The 25,749-nt window shown below is 39.1% G+C and overlaps 1 protein-coding gene across 2 annotated transcripts in view; it reads left to right on the top strand.

Moving 5' to 3' along the window:
- Positions 1 to 3,535: 3,535 nt before the first annotated feature.
- cpne5b (copine Vb) overlaps positions 3,536 to 25,749 on the top strand; it is a 121,514-nt gene continuing 99,300 nt past the window's right edge. Inside the window, exon 1 of one of the 2 annotated variants that reach the window (XM_032513729.1) lies at positions 3,536 to 4,254. In XM_032513729.1, the coding sequence (XP_032369620.1) occupies positions 4,136 to 4,254 (119 nt within the window). In that variant the 5' untranslated portion in view covers positions 3,536 to 4,135. The remainder of the gene's footprint in view (positions 4,255 to 25,749) is intronic. The other variant, XM_032513730.1, reaches the window with a different exon arrangement.

Below are 25,749 nucleotides of genomic sequence, written 5' to 3'. Positions count from 1 at the left end.
TTTCACATTGCTGGGCCCCCCCTAGGGGCTACGCCCATCAGTATGGGAACCACTGAGTTAATATATGAAAATCCTCCAGTATGCACCACGCACAGGGTATTGGCTATTGATCACCCAACAAGCTGGCTCCTTAAGACATTCAGAAATAGGCATGAAACAGTGTTTGTTTCTTAGGAACTGACAGCAGCAACTGCTTTCCAATGGTTTTGTTATTTGTTCTTACCATTACTGCTACAGACAAATATAATTTGGTCTGCTGACAGTTCTGAAAAAAAAAACATATGCTTGTTATGTTAATTATTTGAATTGCCAACTGTTGATTAGAGTGTTGTTTGTTAAAGAGGGGTTCCTATTGAAGGAGTGCTCAAAACTAACATTACATTAACTGTGATGGATAGAACAGTAAGGATTTAAACACCTACGAGGTTAAATGTTGCTGTGATTGATGACTATGACTGATCGTGCACAACAAATGTATAAAAGGACTGTATAGATGACAGGTCTGAAATATTACAACAATTAAAAAGATTCTAATCGATATCCAGAAAAAATATAACTTGATCTCAACATCAGTTCTCATTGCTTTTTTTAAGATCAAATCAGAGGACGGGATGAAATAAATACTTGTTTTTATGTATTCTATTTGGTATCAAATGTTGTAACTGTTGGTTCTTCTTTACATTTTTTTGTCTTCTGACCCTGCTGTTGCCAACCCACTCCTTGGAACATCTGCAATAATGTGCTCACCCACACTTAACAGCGGACCCTGAAAATACATCATCATTATCATCCTGGTAGAAAAATGGGTGTGCATGTAGATGTGTATGCCTCTTTATCTACTGGTTCGTTCAGTGACGTCTTTATATGTGCACATTGTTGCGTATCTCTGAATGAAGGATTCTGGTGTGTGTGTGTGTGTGTGTGTGTGTGTGTGTGTGTGTGTGTAGGTGTGTGTGTTCCTGATCCTGAGCTGGAGGGCTGTGGCAGAAACATCTTGTGTCGGTATAAATTGATTTCCGGAATCCAGATGCTAGGTGCTCTATGTAGTAAAGAGCTGTGTCCTTCTGCACCCATTTTATGAAAGAAAATATAGCTGTGCATGTGTGTGTGTGTGTGATGTGCATTTGCATGTGAGAGAAAGAAGATGGAAGAAAGAGAGAGACAGATGTCCATGTTTCCATATTAAAACTATAAAAAAGACATGCACATCCCAATAGGATGGGTGCGGGATCAAAAAATATCATTGAAACAAATAGATTTGCACACCCCATTAGAAGGATTTTAATGCAGTGTAACTTTTCGAGTTCTTGGAAACATAACACAGCCTTCAAATCCTTCGAACAGGAGCTACTTGGTATGCAGATCCATTTGTTTCCATCAGTATCAATATTGACCCAAAAATGTCAACCATACTGTAGTTTTCTGAGTTGGTCAAAAGTGATGTTTCCTCATGCAACAAGCAATCTGTGGGAAATATCTGGTTATTTATGACATTAGTGTTTTCGTACCATTGTTTATGCATAAAAAGACAGAATCAGAACAAGTGTGATAAACAGATATAGGCATACACACACACTGCGTTTAGGAACTGTAGTTATCCAGAAATTACAAGTCTTTCCCTTTTTTTGGAAGGCAGTTTCACCAGTCAATTTCTTTACAATGTGGTTTACAGGTCTTAGCAACATACAACAGACTAATGCTGGATGGTGGCCTTTAAATCTCTATGTAATTCCTTCATTGTAATTAATATTGATTGTAAATCATTCAGTATGAACACATTTTAATTGCTAACTGCATTTCTTAAAGCTATGGTGCATAATTTCTGTCTCCCTTATGAGGAATTCTGTGTAGTAGACAGATAGATAATAAGGGTAGAGCTTAATGACAAAGCCTACTGAATTAATGTAGAGCTTACTGAAAACAAAAGAAAAAGAGAAATTAAAAAAAATAAAATTAAGAAAACATAAGCAAGCCAACAGTGGTGTGTGATATGATCTAGTTTACAGTCATATTACACACACAATACATTGTCCTAAACCCTAAAAGTAATCACTCTTACTTTCTTACTATTTCACAGTATTTTGTGTTTATGATTTACTCCAAAGTATGCTTGTTTGGTGATTGCTTTCGAATATTTGCCGATGGCTTTAAAATACACTTTTAAAGTGTTTTTGAATTTGATAAGCCTTTTGCAGTGATTTATCCTTCATAGCGTTGGCAGAATTTAATTTTTGTTTACTAGGATACGGTGTTTTATTGTTTTACCTTTGTATTTTTAATCTTTCATGTTCTTAAAGTGTGGATATAAGCATTGTGCACGAAAAAACACATGGTTTTAAACATTGTACTGGAACAACTGTCATGAGACAGAAAATCTGTGGCTTGTGATGAAGGGATGTAAAAGTAAATGCTTGGGGCTGGCAAGTCAGTTCGTCAGAGGCTTTGCCACTTTTGGTTATTTTCAATAAGTTGTGAAAGTGTAATTTACACCTTGCGAGGATTTGGTAGAACTTTGACTGTAAACTAAAACTTGGTGCCTACTGAACTTGGAACCACGACCTCTCTCTTCAGTCCCACAGTTGAGCTGTAGTTGACTGATCCATTGTGAGAAATCAGCAGATATTGAGATTTACTCAATGTCAATGTGAAGCCAACTACTAAATTTAATGTAAAAACTTAGAAACGCCAGGCTAAATTCTGAATGACTGAAATCTTTAAAAGTCACACCACCAAATGTTTTGATTATATTTTTTACATTATTTTTAATAAGCCCAGGCACAAGGGTATATAAACGACTTAAGAACACCCCCTGATAGGGGGGCTGAGCTGATAGTCTTAATAAGATTTGTAGCAACTCATTTGGCAATGGCTTGAATGCAATGGACGTTCATTAATATCAAAATGTTACCTACTAAAGCTTTAAAATGTCATGCAAATAACTCCTTTAACTACAGAAAACAACACACACTATGGGAAGGAAAGATAGTTGCAAAAATAGCAGTTTTGACCCGTTTCAAAATTGAACATTAAGTCAAAATTAATTTGGATTGCACATATTTGGTTAAATGTGCATTTACAAGCAACTCAGTGAGTATTACATGCCAAATATGTTTCTGAATACTTAACTGCTGTTGTTTCCCTGTTATTGAGCTGAATGGTTTGTTCTGGGAGCTGTCCATTGCTGTGGTGCTTCTTGAAAGCCCTTGTCATTGGCTGAGAGGAGTTCAAGTGATTACACTCTCATAAATCTCACTGATTAATATGAATATTTTTTTGCGGAGGGGATAGGCCTACAAATAATTATTTAATCTACATTAAAAGTTAAGATTAAAGAAGTAAAACAAAGCGATTTATTCCTGTCACCATCCTGGGACACCTCCAATTTATCGTGCGACCCATTGGGGGATCCCGACCACCAGCATTGCAACCACCGTTCAGCACCGTGCTCTTCAAGAGCAGGGTCTTACAAGTGTCTATTATGACCAGCTGATCTTTATTTCATGGTTTTGGCGGATTTTACGCTTAATCTTCCCACCAAACCTCAAGTCTTTAATATTAAAAAGCATAAGGACGTAATTAAATTACCATGACACTCACTCGGTCAAACAGCAGCACAGAGGCTGCTGCAGGGCGACAGCAGCAGCACCGGGGCATGGGTAGGGTTGCGAGCCCTTGAGTGTAATTCCGTGTGGGAGGAGGATGGGTGTGTTCGAGTGTAATCTTTCCTTTTCTCTTCACGCGCTCTGCTGTGCACACAGACTGAAGACAAAGCGCAGAGAGGAGTCCACCTCTCCTCTTCATGTGATGTGCAGCCAGTCGGTTAGGATGCAACAGTAATCTCAGATACTGTCCACGTATTTTTTTTTTTTAATTTTTTTTTTTTAAGATTTCACTTACGTTGCATGGACAGTTAACCAAGTGCGTCAAGTGCTTTTTCCGCGGCTGTCCACTCACTTAGTGCTCCCCCTCCCTTCTCTCCAGCTTCAACATTTGTGAAGTGGCTGCCTCACCCGCTCGGACCGGAGGCCGTCCGGTCTCTGATCTGGTTTCTGGAGTCACCGGAGACTCGACGCGCTCAGTCAGGGCCAGGGTGTGCGGCTCCCGGATCACACCCGAGCCACCCCGAGCTCTGGCGATGGAGATGATAGAGGGAGACGTTATGGACAAACTAGACGACATGTCATCGGTGTACGACTTCGACCCGATCACCGGCAACATCCCCGCCACCAAAGTAGAAATCACCGTCTCCTGCAGGTGAGTTGAGGCGTCCGCAGAGAGCGAAGGGCGCAATCGACGGAAAGTTCGTGGTAGAAAAGTTGTGACACCGCCGCACCCTTTCTTTGAGATTTTGTTAGCATTGTTCAGTGAAAGGGTGATCTGTAATGATTACAGTAACTTATCCAATACGGTGGTTAAACGCAAATGAGCTGCAGGGTTTGGGTGGGGACAGACGCTAGTCTGCATGGTCTAGTTCACTTATGAAGAAAGTTGTTTATCCAATCTACAATAAGCACTTTTTCTTTTTTTTTTATCATTTGATTGATTTCTGTTGGGGGGGTTAAAACACTTCTCACTGTAGACGTTTGGAACCTGTGCCATACAAAGGTGGTCTGAAGATGTGCAGCACTTCACATTAACTCATGCATGCTGATGATATGCATGGAAGAGAAAAGGTGTGTGAGCCATGTAAGTTCTTATTTTTGGAAAACCCGTTAAGGAGGCAACCACAAAATCTTGGAATCTGTGCACCTGGTTTGCTTTTGTGGATATACTTTATATGCGTAATGAGGCATTTATAGTGTAGCACATTGTTTGCTGTAAAATCTTCTCAGATGTAAGCCACTTTCATATTGAGCCAGGATGTGTCCATTGTAACCACTGGCTGAGCTTTGAAAGCCTCTTTGCTTTCTCTTCTGCATTCTTTACAAAGTACTGGATGTTAAAGATTCAAACAGTTACATCACATCCACACGTGTCCCTGACCTCAATGTTAGCTCATTACTTATTATTTTATTGGTATTATTATTATTAATATTATTATTATCCTTTTCAGAAAGTTTTTCAGGAGAATGAATCCCCCTGCGCCAAATAAATCTCAACACAGAGCTTGTTTAGTGACAATAAACACTCACTCCATTTCCCATTAGGAAAGGTGTTTAAAGTCAAGGCTTTCAATGCTTTTCACCCCTCTTTCTCTCTCTGTCTCTCTCTCTCTCTCTCACACACACACACTCTCATACACACACACACACACACACACACACGCACACACACAAACACACTCACACACTCACACACGCACCCACACAGACACATCTCTCTGGTCTCTTCGATGCCGGGTTTTAGGTTGGTGAGCCATCGAAGCAGAGTGAGTTTGAGCTATAACAAGCTGCGTGTGCATTATTGATGGTCTTTCTGGCGTTCAAAGAAGCTCACTGCCACATCTCTCAGCTCGGAGTAAAATAAACAAATCTAAAACCAAGGACCCTGGCGAGAAATGAATGTTTCAATTTACTGAATGAACAACCGTTTGCTTGTTTGTGTTGTGTAGGAAATGGTGGGCGATAGTGGAAAATCCGTTTAGTTTCAGGCAAAAAGAACGACTAGCATAGTGTTGCCTATATTAGTCAAAGCCCTGCATTATTTTAGATTTTGTGTTTTCCAGCTTGTAACGATGAGGTGATTGGGATAACATGCCTCAGTGATGCACAATTAAGCACCATTCAGGTATATGAGTGCATGTCTGTGTGGGTGCGTGTGATTATATGCGGATATGTGTGTTGGTAAAGAGGGAGACAGGCAGAGTAGTGGTGCAGATGCCTCTTACCTGAAAGAAGAGGAGTTTGTGAAGATGAGATCATTAATTAAAAGGGGAGTGTTGATGCTGGGGGGAGAGAGAAGAGAGAGAAAAAATAAAAGCCAGAAAGAGCAACAACAGCTGAGAGAGTTCATCTTAGAGAAGCAAACATTTGATATTTTTGTAATTACAATTGTAATGGATTAAGACACCCTAAGTGTACAAAAGGTTGTTCTCATAACCTATACCTAAACCTCTAATTTTATTACATACTGCTATTCCTGTGGTGTTATAGCAAATATTTAAGAGGCTACTGCATCAGGCACTCCTTAAGCAGAAGAAATCAACAGTAAAATATCGTGGTCACATAAAAAAAACTTCTAATAACAGTTCAAGGCCTCACAAATCCTCCAAATCCTTTGTACAGATGTGGTGTGAGTCACAGTTCTATTCGAGAGAAGAGGCTTCCTGTTGCGTCTTCTTCTTCGCTATTCTCCCATTGTCAACATGTACATGCACTCTCTAAAACCATCAAACCATGATGATAGCTGTTTCCTCTGGGGTTAATACCCCTTATTACAGGCTATAGCCCCTGCTTTTGACAACTGATTATTATCAGGACCAACAACAAATGGAGAGGGGTGGGTGCTGGATCTGTAAAATAAGAGGGCAAATGATAGGAATAGGTTTGTCTGTCATTCAGGGACGGTAGAATGACGGATTTAGTGGCCGGAAGTTAAGCTATTTGTTCAATGTTTATGCAGGAAGTCTTGGTTTTAGTTGCCTAACCTCAACCATACTTTATATATGACAGACAGCCCTTGGGATACATCTGTCACCATGTTCACAGCTCTCACTGTTTGATGTGTCGTTTACAGCACATTTGTTGTGTGGGAATGCTTGGCCTTTAGGAGCTGAAGTTGTGTCAGAAATAGAAAATCGGTGAAGCAGTTTGACACTGAAAGAGAAAGAAAGAGGAGTATGTTGGGCCAAATTCAACCTGTGGTTTTTCTTTAAGTGCCCATATTATGAAAAAAACACTTTTTCTGGGATGTGGGGTTTTATTTTGTGTTTATGGTGCTTCCACACGCATACAAACTTGGGAAAAAAACTATCCATTCTGTTTTGAGTGAAATACAGTTTTCTGAATGTTCTCTGCCTTCAGTCTCCGAGTGAGTTGTTCAAAATCTGCATGGCTTTCTCAATGGCAAAACACTGCTACAACACACACTAGTTCACCATAATCTACAAAAGAACTACCTACATGTCCCTGTTCTGCAGGTATTCCACAAGTGTGCCCAACCTCGTTCAGATGTCTCCCAGCTAATCCTGCCCTGTACTGACCAAAGAGAAAGAGTTGTCTAGCTAATGTTATCTTACCCAGCTACTGCGCATGTGTGTCTCTCAACAAAGATAGTATAGAAGTGAAATCACTCTGTAGCTAAAACAAGTGAGATGTCTCACTTGGTAGCAGAGACCCAAACACACCGGGTGAAAAAAGGATCTGCAGAAATGTGCAGTAAAACAAAAATATGGTGTTTTTTAAAATGAAACCATGTAAACCTATTTTGGTACAACCTCAAAATACAACTGTGAACCTGAAAATGAGCATAATATTGGCGCTTTAAAGTTGTGTTTACACTTCCAAGGGGCATGACAATCAACGGTCTGCTGCTTGTGGATAAATGAAGGGAGAATGGTACAATTGGCATGTGGACAGGAAAGCAGAGATGTAAATTGTAGAGCCACAAAGCCAAGCCACAGTCTTCTTGTTCATCCCTTTGTTCAATCCCTCTGTTACCTTTCACACGCAGCACAAAGTCTGTTCTGACATTACTGCTCCACTGTCTAGTCGATTCAAACATAAAGAAGTACTTAATGTGTCCAAGGGCTATGCCGTATGTTGATTTTTTAAATCACGTTGACATATTTTCAAACGAGATATGGGATGACCTATTTCTTCTGTAAAGCCATGCTGTCGTGTCAGGCAAGCTTGTTCAGGTTATAGATGAAATGACAATCAATCCTAAAATAACATTTGAGTTGAAATGCAAAATAACGTTCATTGCGTTTGAGAGAAAAACATGGCTTGGTTGAGCATAATGACTCGTGTTATAAGAGTCAGTAGCTTGTTTGGGGAATAGCTCAGTGTAGCCTACTGTGTGTGAGAGAGAGCCAGTGGGAAATGGGGGATGCGTTCAGAGCAGAACATGGTTGGCTATTGAGGCAGAGAGCTCTATAAACCAAGACCGAACCCAGCCCATACCCACACCTTTCAGATCTGACCTGACTGAAACCACCTAGTACTGCCCAATTTGAGACCTGAATCCAAGACCTGAAACGAACCAAAAACAAGTATACAGTAGCTGTCTGTTTAAGACACATCTTGGCTCTTACATGTATGTGCAAGGGGCTGATGGGAAACAAATATGGCTCAGAAAGGGAGCGTTGTGATTGTCAACAAGCACTGGGTCAAAGTTCACATTGACTGAAGTCAGAGTAGAGAAAACCATTTAAATTATTAATGGATTGTCCTTTTGTTGTGAGTGACATCCAATCTAGGATTTTCAATAGGGTGAAGATGGATCTTGTAGTTGCTGAATCGTATGCTAATTGGTGGCTTGTGGTAGTAATGTAATGTTTCTATTCCTGTAGTTAGGGCACGGCTGCCTAACAGCGAGGATTTCTATCTTAGTTCTTGAGTGCAGTGTATTGCATTGCATGTGTTGTTATGATTAAATTATTCTGCTAAATGTCTGAATGGTCTAGATTTGCATACAGCTTTGTGCTTATGGGGACCCTGGTTTCAGTGTCTGATCGGTTCCTTTACGGATCTGGGACAATTATGAAAGCATCTCACACAGTGTGGAAAAGCCTTTGGGATATCTGACGCCACAGCTTATCATCAATCTGATTTCCCATGGTCTTGCACATCACATCTCTCTAGGTTTGAGCACTTTTGGTGTGATACGGACTGCACCATAAGCATCATGGAAGCTAATTAACCATATGAAGAATGTGGTGCATAAAACATGAGCTCAGCTTTGCAAACTGCAACATAATCATCTTGCAGATGACCCACCACCACCAAAAGTGAGATAAACCCCTCTCTATCCTCTCTCCCACCATCTCTCTCTTTATCTCTATCTGACACACATGCCGTCAGTAATTTTGTGGCACAACTAACTGGGCAAACTGCCCGATGCCACACAACCCAACAGCCTTAAGCTGGTTAGAGAAAATAAGTTATGGAGAGGCAGAGAGAGAGGAAACACAGTGGGGAAGGTGAAGAGCACATAAACCAAGAAAGACTGAGATGAGAAGTATATGGAGGTGGGTAGGTTCATCATTGTACAGTAACTGGAGGACAGAGAGTGAATTCATTAAGAAATGCAAATTAGAGCCTAGCATGTTAAGAAAGAAACTGGCAGACTAAGTGATATTAATGTTACATTTTTCATTCAGGTGATTTAGTTTTATTATCATCAATAGCACAGGGGTGAGTCTCAATCATTTATGTGATGCAATATTTCTGTGAAATGTGAGCATAACCAGTAAATAACAGGAAATGAGGATCTTTCAAAGTAAACCCAAGTGTTGAACGGGAAGCACAACTTTAATGAAAAGACACTTCCAGCTACACTGGGGCTTGTTGATAAAACCGCCTGAGAATTATAAATTTAAATGCTCTTGATAACGGCCCACAAGTTACAGTTTAAATATTTTGGGCATGTGAGGTACCAAGGACAGATTTACTGGGCACCTTTAGGTTCAAGTAAAGCAGTACAGGAAACACACAAATTACTTTTAGGGGGGGGACAAAATGACAGTGAAAGTACTTTTTTAAATATGCTGTATTATTGAATAAGTATAAGCTAGAAACAGGGTACTAGCACACTATATGTTCTTTCATAATTGCTATATCATGAAACGAGGCAAGCTAAGAGAACCTGCAGGGGTCTCAAATATTGATGAAAACACTAATTTTTTCCAGTCAAAAAAGTCACTTGTTAATGATGTATGCAGACAAAAGACATGAAGCAGTAAGCATTGTTCTTGTGTGGCAGGGCAGAGCTAGTTTATTGTAAAGAACCATATAAGATCAGTGACAGAGAAATTCATTTGTATAAGTCTTTTATCTCATATTTCTCTGTAGTAGTGTCTTAAAATATTATAACTTTCATGCTTATTATATATTCATATATTCTTATTATTTTCAGATTCTTACTGACTATAGAAACATACAAGCAACAATAAAGTAACGTTATGCTTTATTGTTTTCTTCTTCTCTTGTAACCTGTAGCCCCACAAAATGATGTGGTAAGCAAATCAAATGCTACTCCTTGGAAGTAATGCCTGGTTACTGGGTAGTAAGCTAGTTTGCTTAAATCTAGTCCTAACTATTTAGTTCCTATAGTTTTGTTTTTTGGAAAAGAAAAAAATTACAAAGACAAACCTAATTATGGTTGCTGAGGTATGATCATTGCTGTTCAGGGGCGGATTATGCAGTCAATTGGATGATATTGACTTAAGCAAGACAAAACAGAGGAGCAAAAGCAAAAAAATGATTTTTACTTCCATAGCTTTATTATCATTTTCAGACATTTGTCTTTATGCCTAATCTAAACACAACCCTCAAATACCCAAAGAGTAGTCTCACATTGCGAGATCTATCTCTTCTGCGCTGTGTCATTTAAAATTTTTGACCCATGCATTTACCCAGATCTTCCGGAGCACTCTAATAAAGGGTGCCAAATATGTTTCATATCGACGTATCTGTAGTTTGTTGAAACGTACAAAATCTTTTGGCAACCTGGCTGTTTCTTAAGCTGTGGTAATCATCTGCTTATAGTTTTTGCATTACATTTTTAGTGGAACAATTTTCACTCATAGTTTTTTTGTTTGTTGAGGCCATACATATCTTTTTCCTTTTACTTGTCAAACCTCACTCTGTATAATCTGCAGTCAAAGAATTTCTAATGAGGGAAGAACTTCCACTCTCTTGATACTTTCGGCTTCTGAACTGGTTGCAGTTCCACCAGAGTTCACCCCCAGTTCCACTGAAGTGGAACTCTGGTGGACCTGCAACCATATTTGGTATAATGGGGCTAAATAGGGAGTGAACAGGCTTTACATAGATGGGCTTTGCTGCAGTGTTATTACGCTGGAGCAGCACTAGGGCCCATGGCACTCTGCAACAATGATGATTCTGCCTCTTTGCCTCTCTCTGACTCCAACCATCTCCTACACAGACCTGGCCTCTTGGGAGCCATTACACAAAATCGGTGAAGCAGCTTAAACCTTTCTGTTCCACCTCTTCTTCAAGCTCTGTTTTGCTAATAGCCAGTAGACAGCTGTGTGGTCACACACAATTTTTACACAAGCTTGATTACTGCAACTCCATTTTCACTTGTCTTAGCAAGTCCTCCCAGGACCATCTACGACTAGTTCAGAACTCTGCTGCTATAGGCTGTTGGCCAGGGCCAGCAGGATGTCGCACATCACTACAATTTTATACAATTACATTGGTTTCCAATCCAGTTTAGGGTGCAATTTAAAGTTCTTGTTCTGCTCCAAACCTGTGGAACGCCTTCCCACTGTCTTGCGTTCTGTAGTCTTTGTTGAAGCTTTTAAAAAGCAGCTGAAGGCACAATTGTTTAAATTCGCTATTGACTCTTGTTTGTAAACTTTGGGTTTTAGGTTTTAATTGTTGAAATAATTTTCATTGGTCATTCAACAATTATTTTCGTTTTTCCCTTATTTATTTTCTGTTGGATTGTACTGTATTTTTACAAATTTTTATCATGTGAAGCACTTTGTGTCTTTGTCTATAAAAGGTGCTGTATTAAAAGTTTTGTAGAGTTTTGTGTGTGTGTGTGTTGGTGTGTGTGTGAAGGAAGCAATACATTTTAAATATGCATCAGAGATGTTGCTTCTGTTTAGTTTTTTTTCTGTTTCTGCCTTCAAGACTGCATTGATCAGACAGCGTATTGTATGATGGCACGTCTATGTGAAGCTGTTTTCAAGAAGACCTTTGGATACTTTTTAGCATGAAGCACTCTTCTCCTGACCTGACAGAACCAATCAATTATTTTCTACACTCTTACTTTCTTAGTAACACCTTGGGTGAGTGCATTGCAGACAGCAAACATAATAGCTGAGACCCATTTACTATCTTTCACAGTTCAGTGCTGTTTTTTGGCCTTTCTTTCTACACCTTCTACACATTGATGGACAGACTGTGACTAATGCTTTCACTAAATCAATAAGGTGGACTGTGGGCATGCTGAAAAGATTACACATACACATGTCAAGAGCTTGTATCCACACTTTAAAAGCATTATTTCCCTTTACTTGCTCGTTTGATATCAACAAGAATTACTGCCTTGCAGTTGTATGCACATGCCTCAGACAATTTGCAATTTACGTCATTGTTGGTCAAGACACATCATAATTTATGTAGTGAAGACTTTAAAGCAATATAAGAAAATGTATTAAGCATATTTTTATTGGCCAATTTAAGTTATTGCTATATTGATATTTCCAGTGAGACACATGCTGTCTTCACTTAGAGACTATTTTTACAGACTGATAGAGAGCTTTGCCACAAACAATCACCTGAACCTCAAAGATCAACAAAACCAATGAGCTTGTGGTGGACTAACAGAGATACAGGAGGTCCCCTGTCCTGGTCGTCATCCAGGGAGAGCAAGTAAAGTGGGTGGACTCAAACAATTACCTCGGGGTCCTAATCAATAAAAAATGGACTGGACAAACAATACTGAAGCTTTCTCCGGGAAGGGACAGAGACAGTTCCTCCTGAGGAGACTGAGACTTTTAAGTGTGTGCAACAGGCTCCTGCAGAGCCAGTGTGCTTTTGTTTGCGGTGATGTGCTGGGTTGGTGGCATCATAGCTTTAGAGGTCAGCCGTCTCAACATGCTGTTATGGAAGATCAGCTACGCAATCAGGTTGGAACCGGACAGTGTGGAGGCAGAGGCAGAAAGAGGACGAGGGACAAAATCAAAGCCATCTTGGATAAGCCTATCTACAACCAGCTGTGGCCAGTTGGCAGCTTGTTGCGGAGAGAAAGATGAAGGACAAGATCAAAGCCTGGGAGTGTGCAAGTTAATTTTGAGAAACAACAAACAGAGTCAAATATCTTGCATGTGTTCTCATGCTTGGCTTATAAAGCAGATTCTTATAGAGCATAAAGTTGTAGCCACGGCAGAAAACAATGCTTTAAATATAAATGCTGCTTCAAAGAAGCTACACATTCTAAAACATTGATGCTTCACACACATCTTCAACCCGGCAACACAGAAGATTGATGCAATCATCACAGTTTCATGGTGGGCACCAATTAAGTATCCAACCAAATGTGAAACATGATCACAATATCCCATTCTGTTCCTGAGTTATGGTGTTGAATAATGTCCAGGAAAATGTTTTTGCAGGGCATTATGATGTCCCAGTGAAGTTGACCTTGACACCCAATAATTCCCAACGGTCCTGACAGTAGCACCATTCAGTTGTCGTCTCAACATATCCATGGTTATAATCAGCTCTGTTAGCTCTGCTGCTGAGAATTAACTGTCCCATTCCTGTACCCATCAAATTATTTCATCCCGCACAGTTATATCAAGCTCGTATCTTTCAGCTCTTTCAAGACTCTCCCGGAATACAAATGAGGCCTGATGAGGCTGCGGTTGACAGCCGCTGAACATAAGTGATGTTGAGACCAAAAGGAAGAGTGGTAACACTCCCTGCACGTGTTAATGATGGCTCACTGTCATGCTGGCATTAGAGGCTGAGTGGCTGAAACAGGGCTTTGATTTGAGCCGAGGAGTTCTAGATAGACAAAGTCAAATGTATTGGTGAAGGAGTAAGGAAACACAGGACCACCCTCCCACACATAGCTAAAAAGTCTGTGTTGGGTAGATATAATAATAAAGGAAGTTTAGTTTGGGTATGAAGTCTGTGGCCTCTATTTGGTACTAAGTCATGAATTGTAACTCTTGCTGTGCAGCAGAGGTCTCATATTGCCTTACAAACAACTGTCAGTCAAGTATATTTTGACCTAAGGGACCTGAGAGATTTTTTTCTGTATTTATTTGCGTACTGTAAAAACATTAATACTTTGCTCAAATTATTCTTCACTCCAGAATACACCCTAGCAAAGCTTTTTGGCGTACTTGATTCTCCAAAAACATAATCTTTTCACTTTGGTCTATCATTTATTAGATATCGGGCTGCCATGTTTCATTTTTTGAAATACTAAAAGGCCAACCTTCAAAAGTAAATTTCCTGTTTGTAACAGTAAACCCATTTTTTATCATTTCGGGTACAGTATCAACATTTTACCATTGCTGTTTTCAAGCCCAATGCTATCAGTGAGTTTCCAGCCAGCTTTATTGTGAAAGGTACAATGTTCATGGCTACATAGTCAGTGTCAGTCGAGTGATGTAATGTTTACATAATGGCAAAAGGTTTTGAAAAAGCATAGCATGATTTGATATATTAAAGTTCATAATCATGAAAATGCCATCATTTTCAAATCTTGGTTAGCAGCAATGTGTTAGAGTAATACAAACCACAATCTTTTTGCATTTCACCTGATAAACACATTGAAACCAGGTATTTTTACATTTGCATACTGTTCCTACTGCCAAAGTCTAACTGTCAGGTCAGGGATTGATGAGTGTTATGTTTGATCTGCATGTGAGGAATGATGGGTCACTCGAGTCATCTGTCTAATTGGAGGAGCTATTATACACATCTGACCGGGGTCCCTGACTTACTTGTCTCTGCTCCCTGATTAGCATTATATGAAAGTTACTCTGGACTGAAGGATTCCTATCTCATGAGTTTCATTATTTTATTGCGCAATTTGCTTAATTTGGATTCTCAGTTTGAGATACTGACAAACCAAACAAAGCTAAGAGGCTTTTGAAGTCATTAAACATTATAGAGCTCACAGCACATAAGAAAACAGATGCAGCATTTGTATAAGATGACCGATCACCAACACCCTGATGAAAAATTACCATTTCTTCTCTTTAGTTTTTTTCACAGTTTATTAACCAATATCCAACGCTGTCCAAACTGCTCCAAATTCCAAACCCCAAGTTCACTGGATACCCAGGAAGCGATGTGTGAAGTAGATTGGATGAACGGTTCTTGAGTAGACACACACACACGTACACACGGAGAAAGCTCGATTTTATAGTTAGATGTAAGGTAAGATACAATAAGAAATAATGTGAAAATAATAAGATCACTCATCATTAAATTCTCTAACTCACAGATTTGCTGGCTCTCTGTACCACAATAAATCACTGTTCAGTACTTTGAACATGTGTGATATGTGGGAAGTTGCATATAAAAAACGTTTTTCAACAGTGAATATCGAGTACAGCCCCTTTAAACTCTAAACATCAAATTCTTCTGATACACAACACCAATGCATGAACAGTCATTTAGCTGTGTGATTGCAACCGTTGTGCAGCGGTAGAAGCATCTGTCCTCGGCATGTGATGTGAGTGTAAATATGTGAGTAATTGGAGCTTAATGGCTCTCAGTCAGAGCTTCTGTATTGAGGAAGGTGAGTCACAGCTGTGGACAGCTACCATCACCTGGCAGTTACAAAAGATGGGGCTCTTTTCATCCTCACTATGACCACATACACTACAAGTGATGCATCCTAATGGAGTACAATGAACTCATTTGTTTTGAATGGCATGCCCATGAACTCAGGTGACTGGATGCTCCCGGTCATTGCTTTGTGTCAAAACTTTCAAGAGTGGTATCAGTCACTTAGTGAGTCGGCTGGTTCTAAAAAAAAAAATCAAGAAATGTATCTGCACATGCAGTGTATAGTGAATTATAAGCTTGTTCTGATACATTCAAATAATAATATTATGTCCATTTGAATACATTTTCCTTAAAAGGTGATGGTAATTTGAGTATGCAGTGCTTATGTTTAGAAGCAATACCCGATACGCTTCAGCTAATGAGCTCAGCCCACTCCAGGTATGTGGCCTCAGGTTTGGATATGCCAGTATTTCTCTTTATTGGCATCTGAGGGAGCCAATGAGCAGAAACACTGCAGTTCACCAACAAATTCCCTGAGCTCAGAAGTACTGTATATCAGTATGTCCAATTTAACCACATAAAAGGTGTTTTATGATTTTCATCGGCACAATGCTAATTGAGGCATCATTACAGCGACTATGGCTTTACTTGTCAAAACAGAGCATGGGTACAGTGAATTTAAGATGACAACTAGTTTGCAAATCCTTCACATACTCTACCTGTGGAACATGATTTCTTAAAACTCCACAAAAAGTCAAAATAAAGTCAGGCAATATAATCAATCTAAATTATTGTGTGTGACTGAGAAATGTTGTTGATGAATAGTTTAATGCTGTCATCATTAAAATTATATTTTTACAAACTGTGGGTCATTCAGCATCTTGTAGTGGGTGACATATTATTGAGTTCACTCCCAGGAGATGTGAGATAGTTTGCCTATTCTCAGCCTGCGTTGCTATTTCAGCTTTGGCTCTGGGCCCCGATACAGGACGGGATGATAGGGCAAGATCGTCCTGTGAGAAACAGCGAGGCTGGAGATGTGTGAAAAGTGCGTGGGTGAGATAACTGGATGTGATTATGGCGCTTCCAACGCCCCTGAGGAAAAACAGATAATGGATGTGTGTGAGTATGTGCATGCTTGCATGCGTGTGTGCATGTGTATCAGTGCGTAATTTGTTCTTCGTGCTGCATTCATAAGGATGTGATTATTTATATATATGTGTATATATATATATATGTATATATATATATATATATATATATATATATATATATATATATATATATATATATACACACACACTGTATACATATATACTTCAATGAAAAATAGAATGCTGACATGCCAAACTAAAATTGCAAACATGGCAAACAACATAAATGCTAAATACCAGCATGTTAGCATTGCAGTTGTGATATTGAGACATTATCATTTGGCTCAAACCACAACTGCATTGAAGCAAAGCTCCACAGAGCTGCTAGCATGGCTGTAGACTCTCAGTCTCAATATTATTATAGACTGCTGCATATTGTTCGGCCTGTGAATAATTTGAGCAAGTTTTTATAGAAGCAAGTATCTCAGTCTTGCGTTGCCAGAACTCTACAGCGCTGTAAGGTCTTGCTAGATACTTTCTGGGATGAGAGAAAAAAAGTTGTTTGAGTTGTTTGCATTTTTTTTAACCAATCACAATTGTCACAGTTGTCTAAGTTTTGGGCGCAGCGACACCAGTTCTGCAAAATAGTCTCATTAAAAAAGTTGTTTTGGTGGAATATTTGTACCCCAGCAAAAGAAAATGCCACATACAATATTAAATTAAGTTAACTGTTCACACAACACAGTAATGTGAGCTATTTAAATTAGCTGGATACATGCTTAAACATAATTTTCTCTTACCAGTGTATTGCCATGTGTACTTCTTCCATGGCAATCCCGCCAATCGGCCCCAAAACATCCCAGTTAGATATTTAATGTGGTAAACATATTATTTATAAGTCTTCACAATCATTCATTGAAAGAACCATGCAGGCCTACCATATTGCACAATCTAAATCTTCTTTAAAACTTGACATTTTCAGCATGTAGCTTGATAGTTCAAAATTTGTTGTCAACTTCCTTAGTGAAGGGATTTTGAGAACGGCAACACTAAGAGCGGAAGGTAAGGGGCAAAGCCTGACATCCAGCGTGTGGCTTTATTCTGAAAAGGTACGTCCATTGATCCAAACTAGTATCTCATTAGGTGAAAGAGCATGTAATAGCAGCAGGAAGAGGAGGGACATCCGACAATGAGATCCTCTATAGTGACCCCCTTCACTAAAACAATCACACATTTTACACTGACTGACTTTAAAGCAGTTTTTAAAATAAATTTAAGGCAGAGAAGTGGAAATGTCTTCTTCTTCTTTCTATTGAAGAAGGGCACACAGTATGAAACAGTTTCCTGTTTAAATTACAATTTCTTCTACTTACTTTAATTTTTTAATCTACCTAGATGCTACAAGTTGATTTCCATTGTGTGACAGAATCAGCCACTTTTACCTTCAAAACTTTGAAAACAAAACATTCTGCTGCTCATATCAAAAGCGATACTGCACTTTGTCAGGATCCTGACCATGCAATTTTTAATACTGCCCATTACCTGACCTCTGTCGACTCATGCTGTGGCACAATCCAGGCTGTTGGAATTTTGTGACAATCCCGAGCTTCCCTGCCAAGCTGCAGAGCTTGCTGCGTCTATCTGGCAGCCTGAACAGGAATCTCCCCAGAGGAAGTCCTGGCCTGAATAATTCAACAACTGGTGGGAAAAACGATCCTACATGGTTCTGCCATTGATCCGACATTAAAGCAATGCCAGCACTATAGTTTAGACTCAGATGATAGAGGCAATGGAAAGAGCTTTATTTATAAATTCCTTCTGCTCATTTTGTTATATAAAGATGGATTACAGAACATTATAGAGGAGCTCTTTCCAATTATTTTAAACTTTACAATATGTTGATCAGGGTGGGAAATAATCTTACCACAGTGGCAGGTGGATGCCCAATTTTACCAGCCACTTTTTCCGGTATTTGAATTTATAAAAGAATGTGCACTAGCATATTTTGAATTTCTTCAATATATTATTATAATATTATTTTTTTCACTTTGATCCTGGACTCCCGTCTTTGGCAGCTGTATGGCAGTGCACTTGATAAGATACTTGGATGACTCTTGGTCTTTTATTGCCTCTAATTTAAATTTAGTTGTTATTCTAACAAACAAATAGTTTGCATTTTCAGACAACGCGTAGGTTTGACAGTGCGGTGCATGGACTGGTTGTCGGGAAGGTAGGCTAACCATTACCTTGTTTTCCCTTTGTCATCAATGCACCACTTGTTCACAAAGTACCTTCTCTTTTTCTTTACTTTGCCCTCAACTGTTTGTACATTCACAGCTACTGCTGACTCAGCGGCGGGCCTCTTAACACCGGGGATATTCCGCCACATTTCTTTAACCGATAACTTTCCTTTCAGCTGTACCTCAGCTCAGTTATGTGTCACGGACTAGTGCTGAAAACCACTCCACCCGCCACTGTGGCTGGTATACAAGGCAAAGTCCCCTGCCACTTTGAAAAAGTACTTGCCTTTGGCTGGTTTTGTGTGCTAATTTTCCGCCCTGATGTTGATGTTAATGTCATTAAAGCACGGTAACACTTTATAATAACCATCATACTATATTAGGTATCGGGTAATGATTAAAAACATTTTTGTAAGCCTTTATGAAACCATAGATAGATAGACCAGATATTACTAACACTTTGTTAAGGGTTACTTGTTGGTTTGTAAACCATTTATAAACAGTGTATGGCTGGTTATTATAAAGTTGCAACAGATTATTATAATACATATAATATATACAGTATATATATTGACATACATTATATATATATATACTGTATGTACGTACAGTATATTTGTGTGTGTGTATATACAATATATACAGTACTGTGCGAATGTTTTAGGCAGGTATGAAAACATGCTGTAATCTGAGAATACTTTCAAAATGGTTTACAAATCAGTTAATCATTACCCAATACCTGATGTAGTATATGAGCGATATAATGTGTAAACTGTTTATTTACAGCACTACTAATATTTTGTCAATTATAATTTAACAGCAAAATTATGGTTTGCTAACAGTTAAATGACAATTAAGTAAAGATGAATTAACTCTCAATTTACCATCTACTAATGATGGTTATTATAAAGTGTTACTGGCAATAAAAAAAAGTACAAATAAAAGGACAGTGAAAAGATGAGAGACAGTGATGAAGGGCCAGTGAAATCTTTAATAACACTGTGCTGCATAATGCTTTACCCAACTCTCCTCTCTCGCTCTTTTAAACATGTTATCGTCCTTCTTCCACCTCCACAATTTCCTCTATAGCTTCCATTAACGTTACTTTTTTCTCCCTTCCTCATCTGTCTGCTTCTTACTTTTTAATCTTCCACTATAACTCCTCTTCCTAAACGCACTTTTCTTTTTACCTTGTTGTTCCCTCCTCTTTCCTCCTCTGCCATCCGCTTTGGATGACCACAGTCCCATCCACCTGTCCCTTTTTTATTTTGTCTCACTGGCAATGCTTTTTTAATCAAGAGTGTGAGGATAGCCCTCTTTTTACGATCCTTGAAAAGCTCATATTTTCAAAACATCAGGCTTTTAAGGGATATAAAAAGTATCATTTTTTTTAGCTTCACTGTCATGCATTTCTTTTACAAAAATGTATTTGAAAGGGGGTTGTATGTCTCAGATTTGTTAAACATAAAAAAATATGATCAAAACTGGAGCTTCAAAATGTCCCCATATCTGGACACCCTAGGAACAGTAGCTGATTGTTATTGTATTACCATTATAACATACAATGCCAAACATTTAGGTTTAAGGAGGATCAATGGTTGGTATGTAAGTCCAATATTCACTCTCTTTTACTTCAATGTTTGATCTCCACCAACTCCTGAGGGAAATATCAGAATCTTTGGCTGCTAAATGCTCCACTATGTTCAACGAAAGGTCTGTGTGCTGTTGAAATCGTTTTATTTGCTTAGGTACAAACTTACAGGACATTTTGCAAAAATCCATTCAGTTGGGCCTTTCATTATCTATTAATTTCTGCAGATGATGAATATCCAGTTACGTCTCCCTTGCTTCCACACACACACACACACACACACACACACACACACACATTCAAACACACACGCACACACACATTCAAACACACACGCACACACACATTCAAACACACACGCACACGCACACACGCGCACACGCACACGCACGCACACACACACACACACACACACACACACCACACCACCACACACACACACAGTCTTGAGCCCATGTTTCAGTTTAGAGTGCAGAGATTCAATTCTACACACAAAAGCTGTCCTTGCACCAGGAAAATACACCTTTGATGGGAACATTTTACCTTTGATGCACACATGCATAATATCCCAGTCTTCTCTTGGTTTCATTTAAATTCATGCAATACTGTAATATGTTGGCTATATGCAAGCTAGCTTCCATAAGACTTCCCAAAGGTTAACGTCAGCCATGGCAGTTTAACTAACAATGCATAAAAGATGGAATGTAAATGAATGAATCTGGACTAATTTTTACAAGTAAGCAGTATCAGCGAGTAGTATTCAGTTAAGCTCCCAGAGTTTTACTTATTAGCCTGTGGCAGCCTATTTATGCTGACTTGTGCTCGATTCCAAGTCAAGAATCTCCTCAGTTCAATTTTCATGTCTTGAAACGCCTCTTCAAAAGAACCACTCATCCCTTGATATTTATCACCCTTTTCTCAGCCAGCACTCAGAGCAGTTAGAGTAGGAGAGCTGAGGAATCTCCTGCAGGTTAGAGGAAAGGGGCTGTCTAATTATTGTAGATTGTGTCAGATCTCTGTAAATAAAGTCAGCTATGTCTGTCTAACAGGGACTTGTTTCTTCTCCCCGTGCAAGAGGAACTCCTTTATACTCTACATCTAATCTCAGAGGGCTCTCTCTCTCTCTCTCTCTCTCACACATTTTCTCCCCTCCTTTTCTTCTTGTTCTTAGATTTGATGTTCTTATATTCCTGCTCTCTTGATTTTCACAAATTCTCTTGTGCACAGAGACATACATTACATATCCAAACCCTGCCCCCACGCAGCTCAGATCTTTTCATAACCTCATTTACATAAGGGGAGTTGAGTTTCAGGAAGTTAGTTTGAAACCCCTTAAGTATTGCCATTCCCTTTGAAATGTATTATGTACGTAATGCAAATGTGGTGACATGTTTAAATATTTATCATATAGGTAGTTGTTGCCCTATAGTGAAAAGTTAATTCTTCATTTAAGTTTATTTGTGTTAGGAATACTCAATACTCAAAGGAATATTTAAAGTAATACTCACAAAGATCACAATTGCCGAATAAGTTAACACACTGGTGAGTGAGCCTATAGTTTACTGACAAACTCAATTGCATTTTGCTGTGAATTATGAATTGGGTGTCTGTGGCAACGTTACCGGTAAAAAATCACAAGCAGCGCAGAGTTAAGCTGGATTTACTTCTGCAGAGGCTCCTCAAAGAGCTTTTTGCCGTAGCCTATGTAAGCGGCCTGAAGTTTATACTTGTGTGTAGGTGTGTGCATCGGTCTCTTTAAAGGTGCAATATGTAATTCTGAAGTTCACCAAGGTTACTAGGTTAAGACCGAAACATCCAAAACAATGTTGCTAGACAGATATTTACTTCACAGCACAGCCAAGTAGCTAACGTTAGATGCTGGCTATATTGACCGTCATAAAAGCCTGTGCTCACGCGGAGCTCTGTACCCAATTTACAGACACACTTTTTTGTCTTAGAATTACGGTAAGAACAGCTAAAAACACACAAACCTCACTGTCAATGTGAGTACACAAATGTTGAAATGACATAAAATGCCCGTCCCTTGTAGCCGTGATAAATTAGACTGAAGCTAGTGCTTACCTGGTCAGGAGGAATAATAATTTATAATTTATACTGTTTATTGATCCCCAAGTTGTTTCCATCTTTCAAATACGTCTCCAATATTTACATGGTGATTGTTAAGTCTCTGGTCACGCAACTTTTAGAAACATTGTTTTTTTTTAGGTCGGGTGGAATCTATCTCTGTTGGTTCTGTTTGTTTGTTTGCTGCTTTCATGGCTGTACCAACGTTACAGCTTTAGCACGCTGGCTTTATGTTTTTACAGGTATTTCTGGCAACCTGGCCTGGCCTTCAAACTGGGTAGTTGATAACAACACACAGGCCAAAACACAAACAGAAATTCCGTCCCGGAATGGAAATTTCAAAATTAGAAAATACTGGCATTAGCATTGTTGTCAGAAAAGATAGTCAACATCAACTTAGCATTTTTCCTTAATATCTGATGATGCATTGGGATTATTGACAATTTTTGGATTTATTACAGTAAACATATTACATATTAGAACTTCCACAAAATAACAGGGCCAGCGTGTGTGTGTGTGTGTGTGTGTGTGTGTGTGTGTGCGTGGGGAGTATGTGGGAGAGCGAGCAAGAGCGTGTCGGAGATTAGCTTTGGAGCGACTACCACCTCTAGAGGCATAGTGAGAAAAACAAATTTCCTTCCCTCTGCTTTCTGACCACGGTCGGAAATCTGTAGCAGGAAAAGTTAACATTCTCCTTGATTACATATTGTTCATGGAGAAAGAGAACCCAGAAATGAGATGTGGGATGTGGGAAATGCGATGCTACCAAGCGGACCAATCCCAGTTGATGTGGCCGCAAGGTGTAGTTAAATCATTTGAGAGGTGCATGTCCGGCTACGGTGTAGGGAGCGGCGTAGGGAACGGCGTAAGGAGCGGCGTAGGGAGCGGCGTCGGGAACGGCGTAGGGAACGGCGTAGGGAGCGGCGTAGGGAACGGCGTACGGAACGGCGTAGGGAACGGCGTAGGGTACGTATCTCCATGTACCCAGGTACGTACCCACAGCGTCGATTTAACCATATGGATAAATTGGCCTTTAGTGACCATTTTCTATCACCTATCACTGGTTAGTCTGCCAGAGGAGGCAGGCGGAGCTATTGCAACAGACTTGCTCTTTAACTAACTTCTGAAGCAGCACACTGTTTTTTCCAGTCTCTGCTTGTCTTGCAATTAAATGGTTACTATGGCTAAACAAACTATGAAACAAGTAATGACTACATACACCTGCAATTTTCTGCTTATTGCCATAGAAAACAAAACAGTATTATTTGAGATTGTAACTTTAAGGTTTAATTGCATCATGATCTTTTCTAATTTATCAAACATTTTTTTAATTTTATATGCATCTTTCTTTTTCTGTTCACACCGTTGTGGTAAAGGATAAGGAGATTTCACCATTAGTAAAAGAAGACTGTATTTTACAGTAATTACCACAGTCTGCAACCCTGAAGACATACATTACACTCTTTAAGACCATTTTCAAAGTCTAAGTGGCTGTATATTGCTGAAGATGAGCACCTCATCTAATAAAATGTTGGGTGAGGTTTACTTCAAAATTTAGGGCAGGACCATTGTTGACTTGGGGCCGGTGTTTAGGAAGGCATATGCTGCGGGGGTTGAATTTGACACAGGGTGATAAAATAATCGCTTTGATGAGCTTTTGTTTCAGCAGACCTAGATTGGAGTACACTCAGATTGAGCTTCTGCTGGCTGGGTGTTGGTGTTTGAAGCTTTGGATAATACAGCCTTTTTCTGTGCTACTTCCTGGTTGAGAGCCTCATACACATCTATATGGCCATCCATGTGCTGTACTGTACATGGATGGTTGTCATGAGGATTAAACTAGTGTATCCTCACTCAGTTGCGTCAATTGATTGGCTTGTTACATTTTGGCTAAACTTTGAAGTACCGTAAGTTCTCCTAAAAGCCAGCATTCAGATGACGGCAAAGTTTAAAATAAATAGTCAAGGGTGTTGCCAGCACGAACAAATAATGCAAATAAGGTTAAAAAACACAGCTCACAAGGTAAATTAAGTATAATGTTAATTGCCACAGGACCAATTGAATCAGTACCGCAAGAGTCACGTCAGGCGCTTCACTTTGCTTTTTTCCAAGAACGACGTTAAGTTTTAATGAATAAATCTCAACACTTCAAGAATTTTCACATTAAAAGTCTGTGGGCAGTGCAGGGCTATTGTACGGTATACAATAGATTGCACATGTGGTGAAACACTGTGTATGGAACCTTCCCCTCTCTGACACCAAGATTACTTTTTCTTTCAGAAGCAATACTAATATCTTGTTATTTTTTACCTTTTTCAAATGCAGGCATACTAGGAATATTTGCTCTTTACAAATGGCTGATCCTCAACCTTATCTTGCACTCATTTGTCTTTCATATTTCTAGACAGAGAAAATAGTTGGCTAAATTTACACTGCACACAGCTCAATTTGTGACAATGATTAAATCCTCCATTTTATTTATAATATGTAAAACCAAAAGACAATTATCAGTTATGTGTATTTATATTTTCTGACTGCAATTATCATGCACTTGAGAGTAGGTGTGCTGATATGAAATTGGTTTAGTCTGAGGTCTAGAGCAAAGGTCTGAAAGTGTACATGTCAAAAGTAGAAGCTTTTAATAATTTAATGGCACCAAATGCTTTTAATTATTCAACAGTAACAGAAAATGACCCCCTCATAGTGAACAAGTAAAATTATGTTTTCTTGGCCTTTCCACTTGTTTTGATGTTGTTGTAATTACATTGATGTGTAATTAAGCTGTAATTATGTAGTATTTTTATTTTGTTTCTATTGCATTGTTTGCTAATGGACATAAACCAAGTGTCTCTCCTTTGGATGTTTGTTTTATGAATATGTAAAAGCCTTTCATTTGGAGATAGATAGGCCTAGTTTTCTTTTGACATAATTTCCATTATTTATTTGATTTTTGCGACACTCAACATATGTAGTTAATGACACAATGTAATGCACCAAATGAACCAATCAAAAAGGTGTATGAAAAAAATGTTTTGGTTTTCTACAAACCAAATTTTCCCTTCAGCCATGTTGCTTCACCTACATGCTTGGAACATGGGAGCTTCCATGGAACTGGAACAAGCTTCAGTTCTTTGCTATCTGCCACCTCACTGCTAGATGTCATTGAATTCTACACACGGAAACCTTTAAACTACTGTACACAACTTAAGACAACATTTAACAATGTGTTCAGGGGTCTGTCTCACAAAATTAGTTTAGTCGCTTATTGTGCACCTATGGGCTTAAACCTGGTTATTTACCTTCATAGAAAAAACTTACTATAGTTTTTCATCACCATAGAAACGTAGGCT

Source organism: Etheostoma spectabile, chromosome 4 (genome assembly GCF_008692095.1).
Source record: "Etheostoma spectabile isolate EspeVRDwgs_2016 chromosome 4, UIUC_Espe_1.0, whole genome shotgun sequence".
Taxonomy (NCBI): domain Eukaryota; kingdom Metazoa; phylum Chordata; class Actinopteri; order Perciformes; family Percidae; genus Etheostoma; species Etheostoma spectabile.
This window is presented reverse-complemented; position numbering and strand designations above follow the sequence as displayed.